Genomic DNA, 12,931 nt, shown 5'->3' with positions numbered 1-12,931 from the left:
ATCATGGCCTGGACTTTTTCCTGGGTTCTGAGGTAGCTTTGTAACAGAATGATGTATTCACCTGGGGTAGTACTTGGGTGGTAGAAAGCAACTAACTAAGGCTTTAATGTTTCTTACAGAGGAGCAGTACTCCATCGTCTCCCACTAGTACTTCTCCTAGCACCAGGGGAGACACGAGCTGGGGTGACCGAAAAGGGCAGTGGCTGCGCAGAAGGAGGCTTGATGGTGCTATTAACAGAGTTCCCATTGGCTTTTATGAGAAAGTGTGGAAAATCCTGCAGAAGGTAAGTAGACAGCCGTGGAGGGCAGGAAACAAGCAAGCTGAACGGTAACTTGGGCAGCAGGTTGTCGGGAGTTGAAGTTGGCCTTCAGCTAGAAACCTGCTGGAAACTAGAGTTATTAGGAAGAGTTTGTCTCCTGAACAGAAAATGTCTCCAATTACACAAGTTCTTGGGTTTGTTTGAAAAGGGTATTTTTCTCTGAAACCACCGGTGCTGAATTTTGGCTGAACAGTTCTGTTTCACCGTTGTCTGGTTCGTGTGGCCCATGGCCTGATGCAGGTTGTGGCCAGTGCCGCGGAGGGGCACTGCCGGTCCTGTGCTCTGGTTCAGAAAGGCTGCGAGGAGTGAAGCAGGGAACTGCACGGACTCTTCCAAAGGGTCTTGAAATCTCTTGCTGGCTCTTCTCAGCTGTATGGCGTCCTTAACATTTTTATTTGTTTGTTTTCAAGTGAGAAGTAAGTGCTTGCCAGCACCTTGGAGATCAGGGGTATAGAGACGTGTTGGAAGCCAGCTCTCCAGGAAGGAGGAGAGGGGCGTTAGGAATTTTTACTCATTTCACAGTGATTACACAGCTGTTCTTCTGCTTTGCTGGACAAAAGCCGGCATTCAGCACCTTGCAGCACTGACCTGGTCATGCCTACACAGCCGGGAAAAATGTCTGTCACCAGCTTAGGTTCATTTTGGTTGTCCGTCTAAAATCGCCTGTGCTGAAGCTGTCAGTGCTGACGTCAGCCAAGTGGTATATGACCTCATGGCTATTTCCTGATGGGATGTTTCGGTACAGTGAACATCACTTCTGTCCTCACCTAAATAATAGCTGGGAGTACCAGAATGGTTCTCTGGCTATTAAAACCAGTTGTGCTTATTTAGGTTGTCTTCTATATTTCATTGTTAAACTCTCTTTGGACTATTCACAAAATCTTTCTCTTTGTGGTGTGTTTTTGTACCTCAGATAGATACCCAGATGTGTCATTCCTTAGCCTGCTTTCTCACCATTTATGTTTTGTCACTCTTTTCTCGCGTACCACTTAGTATTTCTAGCACCACCTCCCCACCATGGCTGATGGGCCATGTCCAAGCACCACAACGTGTTGACATCCTTGAGTTGAGGTGCCCTGGATCTGAAACACTTAACTAAATATTTTAGCACAAACGAACAACGAAGATTCTCACTTTTGTTGTCTGTTGTCATGCTTTCGCTTTATGTGGTACTTCTACATCCTTTGTTTTCCTTCTTCGTGTGTCCCTTGCTGAAGTGGCTCTCTAATTACTTTGCTCCCCTTCAGTAGCTGGACTGGAACACAACTTGCTCTCGATGTGTCATGTCAGGCTATTTCTGATATTTGCCAGTAACTTCTTCAGCAAAGGTGAAATACTGTTTTTAGCGGGTTTCGTGGGTTTTGTCTGGGGTCTTTTGGTTGTTTGGGGTTTTAACTGAAAGTTGTTATGTATTGGCTTAGAACAGAGAACCCTCAGATTTACTTGCAAGAACTAGAATTTCTGTTAATTGTGGAAATGTTGTTGTTTTAGTGCCATGGTCTGTCCATCGATGGGTATGTCCTTCCTTCTTCAACCACCAGAGAGGTACGGTGAAATGCCAACGATTTTCTAGCCCCAAGACTGAGTGTTTGGTTTCACAGCATAAGACGCAGCAGGGCAGCTGTTGCAGATCCTTGTTTTTAAGGAGGTTAGAAGATCTGAACCCAGCACCTCCGCCAGCTTCCCTGGGGCTGTGTAGATGAGTTCCTGCCGGCAGGCCTGGGAGCAGGCTTGAGGCTGGTTTTTACCCTCTGTTGAGCCCGACTCCCGCACGCCTTTGCTGACGCTGTGTGCCCACGGAGCAGTCCTTGGAAGGGTGGCTGATGGCAGCCCTTCAGGCAGGGTGAGGAGAAAGCACAGACTTGTTGGAATGAAGCGGACACATTACTTGCCACTTATTATTTTTAATATGCTGCAAGAGCAGCCAGCGTATTTTGGCATCACAGCTTCGAAAGTAAATACTGATTAAGGATGATCGTTTCTGCCCAAAGCTTTGACTCTTTAAATCCATAACCTTTCCTTACATTTTTTTTTTTCTTATTCAGAGTGCCACTCTGTCTGTAGGGGCTCTGGCAAGTTTTGAATTCACATCTATGAAACAAACCCTTGTGAAAAGTAATCCATCAGGGCAAGAGAGGTGCTTGCATGCCTGGGACAGTTTTCCTGCTTGTTGTCTCAGATTTAGCTCTGGCTTCCTTCTCTTCTGAGGGACGGTGGTAACAGCTGAAGAGAGGAGCTCCAATGTTCTGCCAAATTTAAACAGTTTTTTGCAGAATGGAGAGCTTTATTTATTCCTATTGTGTAGACAAGTAGGCTTATATTTTTAGCCTGTCAGACCTCGACAGTATCTAATTTTGCTGTTTAAAGGAATGCAGCGGAATAAGCACAGACCTCCTAAGGCAGCAGCCTTTCACATAGCATCTATAGAGCTATGCCCGTGCACGTATGGCTGCTCTACAAACAGCAGAGCTCTATCTCTGTGTGGAAAAGTGTCCGGGTGGTGATTTTTAAAACTCGACAGTCATTTCTGCTTCGGAACTAACTTGCGATGCCAGAAAGATCCGTAGAAGGCAGAGGGCGTCAGACCTCAGTATGAGGAGCGAAGAGTTAGCTTGCCGGCTAAGCATGTGGAGTCCCGTGTGTAATTAAAATGTGAGTGCGTGGTGGGTTGCAGGGCTGGAGCAGTTCTTCTGGTAGTTGTGTGACTGTTTGCAGGATCTAGCAACACAAAGTTTCCGTAAGTGCCAAAGCTACACAAACATTTTGTTCCCTTGTCAGCCTCCCGCCCTGTGCAGAGAGGAGCATATGTTTAAGCGCTTGCAGGATGTGGGGAACTAGTCTTTTGGATTTGTCAGTTTTTCTTTCCATTTCCCCTCAAACTTGCCAGATGACCCCATGTGAAATCAAGTTTGCTGTGCACGTGGAGTCGGTGCTGAACCACGTACCCCAGCCGGAGTACAGGCAGCTCTTGGTGGAAGCTATTCTTGTCCTGACGTTCCTCTCTGACGTCGAGGTGAACAGCATCGGGGGCATCATCCACGTGGATCGAATCGTGCACATAGCCAACGACCTGTTTCTGCAGGAGCTGGTGAGTTCAAAGGGCAGTGGTGGAAGCCTCCGCATTTGAAAACTGTCCCCTGCTCCTTTTTTAATATGGGTGTTGTTGAGGTTGATCTTACTCTTTCACTTTCAAAGACGGACCAGATCACTTATGTATCTTCTGGAAATTTATTTGGAGAACTAATTTAAAAATTGTGGGAGATTTAATTAAGGGAAGAACTTGTAGTCATTAACAAGCTCTGAGGTAAGAGGGTAGAATGAAGTTTTGCTTTACCAAGGCACTAGAATTACCAATATTCGAGTAATCCACTTCCCCACCCCACCCCCACCCCGCCAAAGGACAAAACCTGGTGAAGTTATGTACGTTCCTCATGTACTTACGCTGATCCAGTGTGGGTCCTGTGATAAACCTGATAAAGGATTTCAAAAGGGAAGGGAGAATTGCTTTTGGTATTCAGCACCAATGCAAAATCATAACCTGGTGGGTTTTTCTTCCAATAAATGAGCGTGCACCCCTAACTTTCCCTGCTTCTTTGCTTGTGTCTTTTCAGAAGTCATTCGGAGCTACTGGTAGTATCTTGGAGAAAGACGTAGCCACAGGAATTTGCCACTTCTTTTACGACAGTGCTCCAAGTGGGGCCTATGGCACCATGACATACCTAACAAAAGCCATAATTATTTATTTACATGATTTCCTGCCCAGCACAGGCTGTGCGATGCAGTAAGCGATGTCTCATGCGGAGAGCGGGGGAGGCTCAGAAGCTCACTATCCCCATTTCCCTGTCATGACCCTCTTGTTTAGTCGCTGCATGTATGTGTGCCGTGCACTACCTCAACATATTACACCAGTTGTCATGCTACGTGCGTGCCTACCTGCGGGGCACAAGTGGGTGGAATTTGGCTTGGTTTTAAGAGAGTATGCGAGAAATAACAAATAACGAGGCTTATTCTGCCTGAAGTGCATAAATGTAATTCATATTAAATTAGCAAGAATTGTACAGTTCTGCCAAGGGGAAAAGAGATTACTCTGTGGACATCAAAAGGCATAATAAAAGGAGGGAGCCCTATCTCAGGCATGAAGTCTCCCAAATAAGGGAAGTGATGGAACTCATTAATTTTCCTCCTGCTGTGTGTAAATGTACATGGCTGTGAATCACTAACGCGCAGTGTGAAACATCCAGGGAAATGCAAATTAGAGGAATAGGAATAACTTGAAATAACCAGTTGATATTTCTAAAACATGCTTATCCTGGTTCTCGTCTTGTTGGCACCTAGTCAGTGCAGGGCTAACTCCGGCAGAGACAAATGTCTTACAACATCCGCTAATTCGAGGGGATTGCCTCTCTCAGGAAGCTACGTGTGTCTTCAGTCTGAACAAAATACCCTTCTTCCCTGCATCCCCAAGGCTTTGGAGGCAAAATCTCAAGGCTCCAGCTTCTCCAAGGTGACAGACAGTTTTATGGCTGTAATCCTTTCCTCTGAATGGAGCGAGATAAACCTCTTCCACTCGAGCACCCTTTCCAAGTCTCCTGATCCTTTCCTTTGCAAATAGCCGCAGAGTTAAGAATGGCATAATTGCCACCCTTCCAGCACAGCGTGAGTTTATGGAAGGCTTTGATGTTTCTCTTTTTATTTTCTTTTTTTTCCCTTTTCCTTCTTATTCTTTTTTCTTTTCTTTTTTAATTTGAAGTCGACACTTGTCACATGTAGTTAGGGATGGGCTGCCTGGAAGCCTCCCTTCAGACAGCTCCCACGTTAGTGCTGGCACCTTGAATCTGTCCTTTGGAAACCAGTTCCCGTGGCTGCTCCAAGCTGCCGCAAGGAGAATAAGTGTGTCCTGTGGGGTAATGGCTCCGTGGCCATTTAAACTGACAGCAGAGGTAGGCAGCCTCTGGAGGGATAAACCCTGCTTTACTCCAGGCGTTGGCTGCTGTGCCGAGCCCTGGTGCCGGCTCTGCTGGTGTTGCCTCCAGGCAGCATGCACCTGGCTGACGGCTTAGGAAAGCAGCTGTAGCTGTGCCTTTAAGCCTCTCCTGCAGACGCAGGCTCCCCCCAGCAGCACGGAGGTGTGCTGGCACTGCCACTCTGTGAGCAGACAGGATCAGAGCGATGCTGTCTTGCCAGGTAGAGGGAAAAGGAGCAGATGTGGCCTGTGAAAAGTATTTTCTAAAGCTTATTTCTGTGAGACCCCCTCCTCTCCTTCAGAACATAGCGATGCCATTTTTACACAATTGGAACGCTGGGGTTTTCTCTAACACTTAGTATATGGTGCTCTTGAGCATGAGGTTTTCGTTTCCAGTTTTATACAGATACCTGATATACCTCGATGAAAGGAAGGAAGTAAACCCCTTTCTCACTTGCTGGTTGCCAGCACCCATGGTCCCAGGGAGGCTAAGCTCCGGACATGCCACCATGTCACCCCACCTGCTGTCTCTCTACCGAGCCACTGCTGCTGTAACAATGTCTGGACAGTGGCTCAAGAGGGCAAAGGTGTGTAAGGCCATAGGACGTAATTTCTTGGTTTTGCCAAGACCAGCAAACCAGAGTCTGGCAGCCCAAGGGCCTGGGTGTTCTGACTGGACTGGATGCTGAGAGGCACATGCTGTGGCCCTGTTAGGGGCTAGTATAAATGTACAGTTCAGGTACAATTAGCACTTGGATGTGGAAATCATTTTATTGATGTGGTGCCTGCTTTGTAGAGTTTTGCCTTCATTATGGCTTTTTTCTTTTTTCATTTTCTTATGTATTGTGAGAGATCACTTAGCTTGTTTCCTAGCAGGTAAAAGCAAAATCCTTTGTCTGGTTTAAGCAGACAGATGTGACAGTACAGAGCGTGAGCACACAAGAGCTCTGTGTGCTCTGTGCGATGGTTTCTTGATCTATCTGGTGTCGCACGAAAAGCAGTTTCATACTACTAGCAGTTAGTAGCAGTTATTTTTGGTAGTAGCAGTTATTTTTGCTTTCGTTGTCGAATCCTAGATTGTGAGCGATGAAAGGTGATTTTCCTTCAGACTCTTAATTTATTAAAGTGTGATCTTGTTTTTAGAAACCAGAAGGGTGATGTAGCTGTTTTCACACGCAGCTGCACTGAAGTCTAAAGCAATTGAGCCTGGGGCCAAACACACCCGGACACCCCTTAGCAGTGTATTTTTAATGGCAGTATCATTGGTGTCTTTAATTTGGAATTCATAGCATGACCTAGGTTTCGGTATATTTAATTATGATCATCATGATCAATTGTCACATGGAGCGCAGGCACTTGTGATACGTGGTAATTTGAAGAGTTTCAGCAGCTGGTGGTGAGGGGTGGCATTCTGAAACACAAGGCCAGTGGAAGGGTAACTCATGTTACCTCCCCGCTGGACACACCTGCAGCTTGCTGCGATACTACTCAGACCGAAGAACCGTTCCAACGGGAGAGTCATATTTTAGAGCCAACCTAATTAAGCGCATAAGGTTTTACACAGACCCGCTGCTTTGCTGAGCATCCTCCTGGGTATGCCTTAAGCTCTTGCACAGCAGAGCGAGCATTGGCGGTGGCGAGGGTGTGCTCCCAGTTAAATTACGTGATGACTGCGCAGTTTGTGCAGGGGCGAACTAATTGGCAGATGCTCAACTTGGCTGTCAGACTTCCCAGGGGAGCCAGTAGGGGATGACATGGCCAACTGCAAGTCCCTGGAAACTCATTTATGGACAGAAGGGGAAGGTGAGCAGACACATCCTGTACCTCAGAAACAAGGGCGCTAATGGATTAAAATAGACCCACCTGAGAGCTGGGCTTTCCAGTCTGGTGGGCACTGCTGCCCTCAGCAGTTTGCAGCTGTGGGGACAGAAGCACTGACACTGTTCTGGGGGGCAGCCAGGCCTGCCTGCGCACAGAAACAGGGCTGGCCGGGGTCACGGGCCGGAACAATCAGCTGTGTCCGGCTCAGAGCACATACTGCATCACATGCTGGCCCCCACCCAGCTCCTCCAGGCCCGCATCCTCCCTGCTCGCTCCCTCACAGCTGTTTCCTTCTCCCTGCTGCTGTGCAAAGGACATGAGTTTGTCAAACTAGACGGATCAGAGGCAGCATTAATCTCCCTTGGCTGCTGTTCCTACAAGTCAATGTGAAAACTTAATGGCTGTAGTATGAAGCCTGTTGGGCTTCTGTCCTGCTAGTTTTAGTCTCCTTCCTTGGGGCAAGAGCCCGGCTTGTTCCTGGGAGGCAAAGCTGAGTTGCACAGTCCCTGGCAGGCCTAAAAAGAGGTGGTCACTTTCCGTGGCGGGTACTGAAACTCTGTCACCCCTCTGGCAGCAGCCAGATCATTGAGTGAAGCGGAAGTCTGGGTCAGTCCAAGCCCAGCACTGGGCACATTCTGGTGTGGGCCGAAGGTAGGAGCAGAGTTGCCCTGAAAGTGGGAGGAGGAGAGATGCTGCCAGCTGTGGCATCTGCACCTGTAGGGCAAGGGTTTGGGCACTCAGCTGCAGAGGGCTCCAGTCCCTGCTCAAAGTACCACTCACAGCTGTGGTATGAAGTAGCTGCTGCCTGAAACTGTTCAAAAAAAAAAAAAAAAAAAAGAAGGAAGATTGGGGGGGGGAGTTTTGGAAGAAGAGCTTTTTTTTTGGTGGTGTGAAGGAGCTGTTCGCTAAAACTGGTCAAAAAAAAAAAAAAAAAAAAGAAGGAAGATTGAGGGTGGGAGTTTTGGAAGAAGAGCTTGAGCTCGAGTGGTTTGGATTTAAGCACAGGCAGCCAGGCTCTTCTCTCCTACTGTCAGTTTTACTCTCAAGCAGCTTTTATTCCTGTGGTTAGCTGTTTCACAGTTACTCCCCCTGCCACCCCCCCTCTTCTGTTAGGGGTCGGGGCGCTAGCAGCTGACAGGGCAGGCGTTTTCCTTTTTTGGCTCAGTGAATCAGCCCCTCTCATAGTTCAGTACTGCATCCTGGAAAGGCTCTTGTCACCACTCACCAAGTGAAGCACCTCAGCTTCCCGTCAGGATAGCTTCTGGAGCAGGTCATTAGAGGGGGACGGCTAAGCTGGTGGCTTTCAGCCATGTCTCTGGGCTATCAGCTCTCATTGTACACCTTAGCTCTCCTTTTTTCTTGGTGTGGCAAAGGAGGACTCCAGAGCTGCACTGTCCCATTCTGCCTTGTCGCTTCACGCCCAGAGCAAGGAAAGCAATGGTGGGAAGCACGATCCCATCACATACAGTGGCAGTTGCCATCTTAGGTACAACCTTTTGTCACTCCACTGGAATAAGGTGGGACTGATCGTCATGGTGGATAGCTCAGAACAAGTGCATGCTAAAAATACACTTCCAATATTACCCACGCCATTAAAATTTTACAGTAAATATTAAAGGTTTTTCTTTCCCCCTCCCCTAGGCATTAGAAATAAGCGTGTGCATGTTCACCCATTCATCCGCCAAGCTGCAAAATGCTTTTGGAAACGTATTTTGTTTTTAATTGTAGAAAATGAGCTTTTAGACAGACAGCGGTACCTGAAGCCTAGGCGGCCGTGACATTCTGCGATGATAAACTGGGAAGGATGTGCTTTTTTGTACTGTCAACACTGTTAATAAATAAAACATAGCTACTCTACTTAGCTTGTCTTTTGCTCCTAAAATTTAAAGCTGGGCAAGGCTGGAGCCTTTCCTACCCGAAAAGCACTTTATGCACATTTAATTTGCTACAGCTGAATGAGTTAATGTTGTTTTTCAACAAGCTCCTGACCTGGCTGCACTTCACTTTACATCAGTGTGTGGCTTCCAGAGTGTGATGTGCAAAACAGTTAGGTCCAGATGTCCCTACTCTCCCCCACAGGAGCAGATGGACAGGGTGGTGCTTGCAGGAATGGGAATATCAGCTGGCATCTGGGGGCTGGGCGGAGCCTGGAGGCACTGGGCTCTTCTCTCCTCCCGTGTTCCAAAACCTCAATTTCAGAATTTCTCAGTTGACTTGACTTGATAAAGAACTTGTGCTTAACTATATGCAAGAATGTTTAGGTTTGGTATTATCAAACTTTGTTTTCTTTTGTGTTCTTACTCATCACTTGTGTTTTAAAGAAATCCAGTTCATCTTCAGGAAAAGTGTATTGTAATCTGGTACGTGCAGAATACTGAAATACAGGCAAAAAGACATGTGGCTGTGGAAGCTGAGGCTTTATTTGGCGATCTATCATGTGTTACATGAACATGCTAGGGACTTCCTGGACTTCATTAAGGGGATGAGTCATGACTCCTTCTCATCTCTGAACCCCAACAAACGTAGGGAGAAGTGCAAGTGGAAATGCCTTTCAACTAGGATCCTTTGAGCTGTTTCTGTAAACTTCAAGGAAGATGGGTAGCGAGCTGCTATGTTTTAATTCCAATGCATCATGCAAAGAGCAAGATTAAATGCAGAACTAGCTATTTTACCCAGATGGCTCTTCTGCCCTGTTTTCCTTTTCTGGGTTAGACAGTCCACAGAAGGCCTCTGTCGTGCCTGTTGTGTTGCCAGGAAAGGTCCGACGTGTTTCTTGTGGTCATCAATGCTATTCCTCAGCTGTCACTAAGGACGGGTGAAAGAAACATATCAAAGTTTCTCTTCCCACAGGGCTGCAGGTGCAACCTTGGCAGTGTTCACAGAATGGATTGATGGGAGAGATGCCACCAAGGGGGAGGATAAATTGTAAGGTGCTTTTATGGCAGTGACGCAGTAGTGATAATGGAGTTAAGTAGTGTGTTTTCATCTCCTCTGTCTCATCGCTGACAGGTGCTTGCCATCCAGAAGGGACTAAATAAAGGCTTACACCATGACTGCAATGCTTACCGTATCAAGCAGCTCCTTTATTGTTTGTCAGTCTGGAAATTGGTGACCCAGACTGCTTATGACTAATGACAGGAAGGCGAGGAGCTTCCAAGGCAGCCCACAAGGATTTCTGCCTTCTCATGAGTTTGCCTTTTCCTCTAGTCTATGAACCACGTGAAAGGCCTCTAACAATTCGTTGAAGTCGATGTGGCCATCTTTATTGTAGTCTATGCTGAAGACTAACTTGTCAATGGATTCATCACATACATCAATGCCCAGGTGCGAAGTGAAGAGTTTCCACATCTGGCTGAACTCCTCAAGGGAAATCAGACCTAAAGGAGACAGACAGCAGGTTGCTTTTCCCAGTGCTGTTTCCCCTTCCTGCATGCAAGCACACATACTCTTTCACCGCAAGAAAGTTACCTGCCTCTCATGGCTTGGTGGTTTTGTGATTTCATGGCTGAAGTACATGTGTGCTTCAGGTAATGATGTAATGCTTTCAGCAGCAGAATTGAGAAAGCAATAAATACTGAGAGTGAAAGTGGAAGGGAGAAAAAGCCCCCAGAAGTGTGAAGCCAGTACTGCAGATGGGATATGTGAGAATTTTTTCTCAAGTTAGGCTTTGTGCACTGTCCCTTATATGGTTACAGCCTGACTGCTTTAATTAGTCTTCCCTAAACTGGAAAAATGATATCACTGCTGGTTCCTCTATATTTAGAAGCCTTAAGGAGGGAACACAGTGGGGAAAGATCACTGTACCAGCTCTGGGAAGTGTATACAAGTTAAGTTGCCTAGACTTACCTGAGTGATCTTTGTCAATGACGTTGAAGATGATCTCCAGATCCTTTCTGTATCTGCACAGTGTTTCCACCAAAGCTGGCTGAACCTGGTTTTGAAGTCACATACAGGAAACCATTTAGACCTTGGTTTGAGTCAGTCTACCCAACAGAACATGAGCTATCTAAATCTATTTTCCCAGTTTAACTTGCCAAGTGTTGTTTTAAAAAAAATCCTTATCGTTAAGTTTGCTGGAATGGTACTTTGTGTCTTGCCCTGGGGAATCATCAGCTAAAATGTGTCACTTTCAGATGGCAGGGCATGGGGGGAAGGTGCCCTTCACACCTCCTACCTTCAGTAATTATTTGTGGAAATATGGATCATCTAGGGAAGAGGCTGTACAAAGCTTTCGCTGTACATTCGTGAATGGATCCTGCTGTTTACAAAAATGATGGTGGTGGCTAAGTACCTGTGCAGCCACTCAGTAACAGCTGGACTCTCTAGAAGAGACCTCAGCTACCATTAAACATCTAAAAGTCCATCTACACATGTGACTCTCTCCTATGGGTGCATGAACTGGCTCTGAAGCACATTTGAAAAGCTCATCCCCAAGAGTGAGGGTTGAGTGCTCTGGGTAGGATTTGTCGCATCTCTTCAGCTACGTTATCTAAACGCCCTTGAGAGTCAAGGGAAAATAAGACGCAGTTCCAGCATGTGATTCATCCAACCTATTTTAGGCATCTACCTTAGCAGGGAATGACGATTCATCCCCTAGCAGTGCTCATTTCCCTCCAGTGACTATAAAAGGAAGCTCAGCAACTAGTTCAGCTGTAGATGTCTACCTGATTGGCCAAGCCTCTGTCCTGTGCCTCAAGCTGCATCAAAAGCTGTTCCTCACAAGATCTGCGAGGAGGCGTTCTCCTCCTTACCTCTTTTATAGGTTGACCTATTTTCAAATCATAAAAACATGACATGAATTCAACTTTTCCATCTGGGTTCATCTGTGCTAACTGAGGCCGCAGCATCCTCCAGGGCAGTCCCAGCTGTAGGACGGACTCCATCACTGCAGCCCAGTCGTTGACAGAAATCCTGCCTGCCAGAAGGGGTCAGTTTATGGTTATAAGCGGTACGAGCCACAGTACACATCAGTCACCAGCATGCTTTCTGCCCTTTTTAAGAACAGTTGCAAAACATAAATATTTTTTCCTAACCCTGGGATAAAATCCTTCATAACAATGAGCAGTGGGTTTGGACTTGACATTTCTGCAAGTCCCTTCCAACTTCAACAACTTTGTTGTTGCTATTACGATGTTCAGCATGTTTTAAAACCTTTTGAGCAAAACAGATGATGCCATGAAGAATACTTCAGATTTGAGCTGAGCTGCAACTAGAGAGACGTGGCTGAAAACCCAACAAGCCAGAAATATGTTAACCAGTTGTTCAGAGGCCAAAGAAACAGTACCATCACGTTATTGATTGCCCTTTTAGGGGCACAGATGACAACCTAGGCAAGTAAGAAGCCATCACAAGGAAAAGTTGCATTTGTGCAAGAAATTGTTAACTCCTTGCTCCTACTTAAAAGGTTCATGTATAAATTCACCACTGACTTTTCTTCAGCTGATGGGCGAGTGTGTGCCTGCTAGTGGCAGAGCCAGTCAACTTTCCTCAGTAACTCCCAGACTCAGAAAGGAGACCAGTTCCCCCTCACCTGAGACCCCGGTTCCTTGTCTGACATCTTCTGAAGACTCTCCTAAGTGAAGGTGCTGACCTTTGAGCTTCTGAAGCTGAATTTGCCTGCCCAAACTCTCTGCCCAGCAACAAACACTATTTTCATATTTGCCCATGTGTTTCAGTTGTTTTCTTCTTCCTACTCAAAGCTTCATCCCCTCGAGCTGTTTGCTGGGGCTAATCACTTGCTAAGATGTACCCCCTCTGGGGTCAGGAAGAACAGCAGCCTCTGCTGCCCTCCAGCCTTACAGTGGCAGGGAGGAGCCCTCTCCCTGGG

General features: G+C 46.7%; 2 protein-coding genes across 2 annotated transcripts in view; one reads left to right on the top strand and one right to left on the bottom strand.

Moving 5' to 3' along the window:
- The window catches only part of PHKA2 (phosphorylase kinase, alpha 2 (liver)), a 36,823-nt gene extending 32,718 nt beyond the window's left edge, over positions 1-4,105 (top strand). Inside the window, exons 28-31 of the mRNA XM_010133463.1 lie at positions 120-284; positions 1,812-1,865; positions 3,208-3,408; positions 3,932-4,105. Coding sequence (XP_010131765.1) covers positions 120-284; positions 1,812-1,865; positions 3,208-3,408; positions 3,932-4,105 — 594 coding nt within the window. The remainder of the gene's footprint in view (positions 1-119; positions 285-1,811; positions 1,866-3,207; positions 3,409-3,931) is intronic.
- Positions 4,106-10,287: 6,182 nt separating this feature from the next.
- LOC104491101 (serine/threonine-protein phosphatase with EF-hands 1-like) overlaps positions 10,288-12,931 on the bottom strand; it is a gene marked incomplete at its 5' end in the record, with an annotated part of 8,931 nt that continues 6,287 nt past the window's right edge. The window contains 3 exons of the mRNA XM_010133464.1: positions 10,288-10,481; positions 10,951-11,035; positions 11,856-12,019. Of these exons, the coding sequence (XP_010131766.1) occupies positions 10,288-10,481; positions 10,951-11,035; positions 11,856-12,019 (443 nt within the window). The remainder of the gene's footprint in view (positions 10,482-10,950; positions 11,036-11,855; positions 12,020-12,931) is intronic.

Source organism: Buceros rhinoceros, unplaced genomic scaffold (genome assembly GCF_000710305.1).
Source record: "Buceros rhinoceros silvestris isolate BGI_N320 unplaced genomic scaffold, ASM71030v1 scaffold27973, whole genome shotgun sequence".
Taxonomy (NCBI): domain Eukaryota; kingdom Metazoa; phylum Chordata; class Aves; order Bucerotiformes; family Bucerotidae; genus Buceros; species Buceros rhinoceros.
This window is presented reverse-complemented; position numbering and strand designations above follow the sequence as displayed.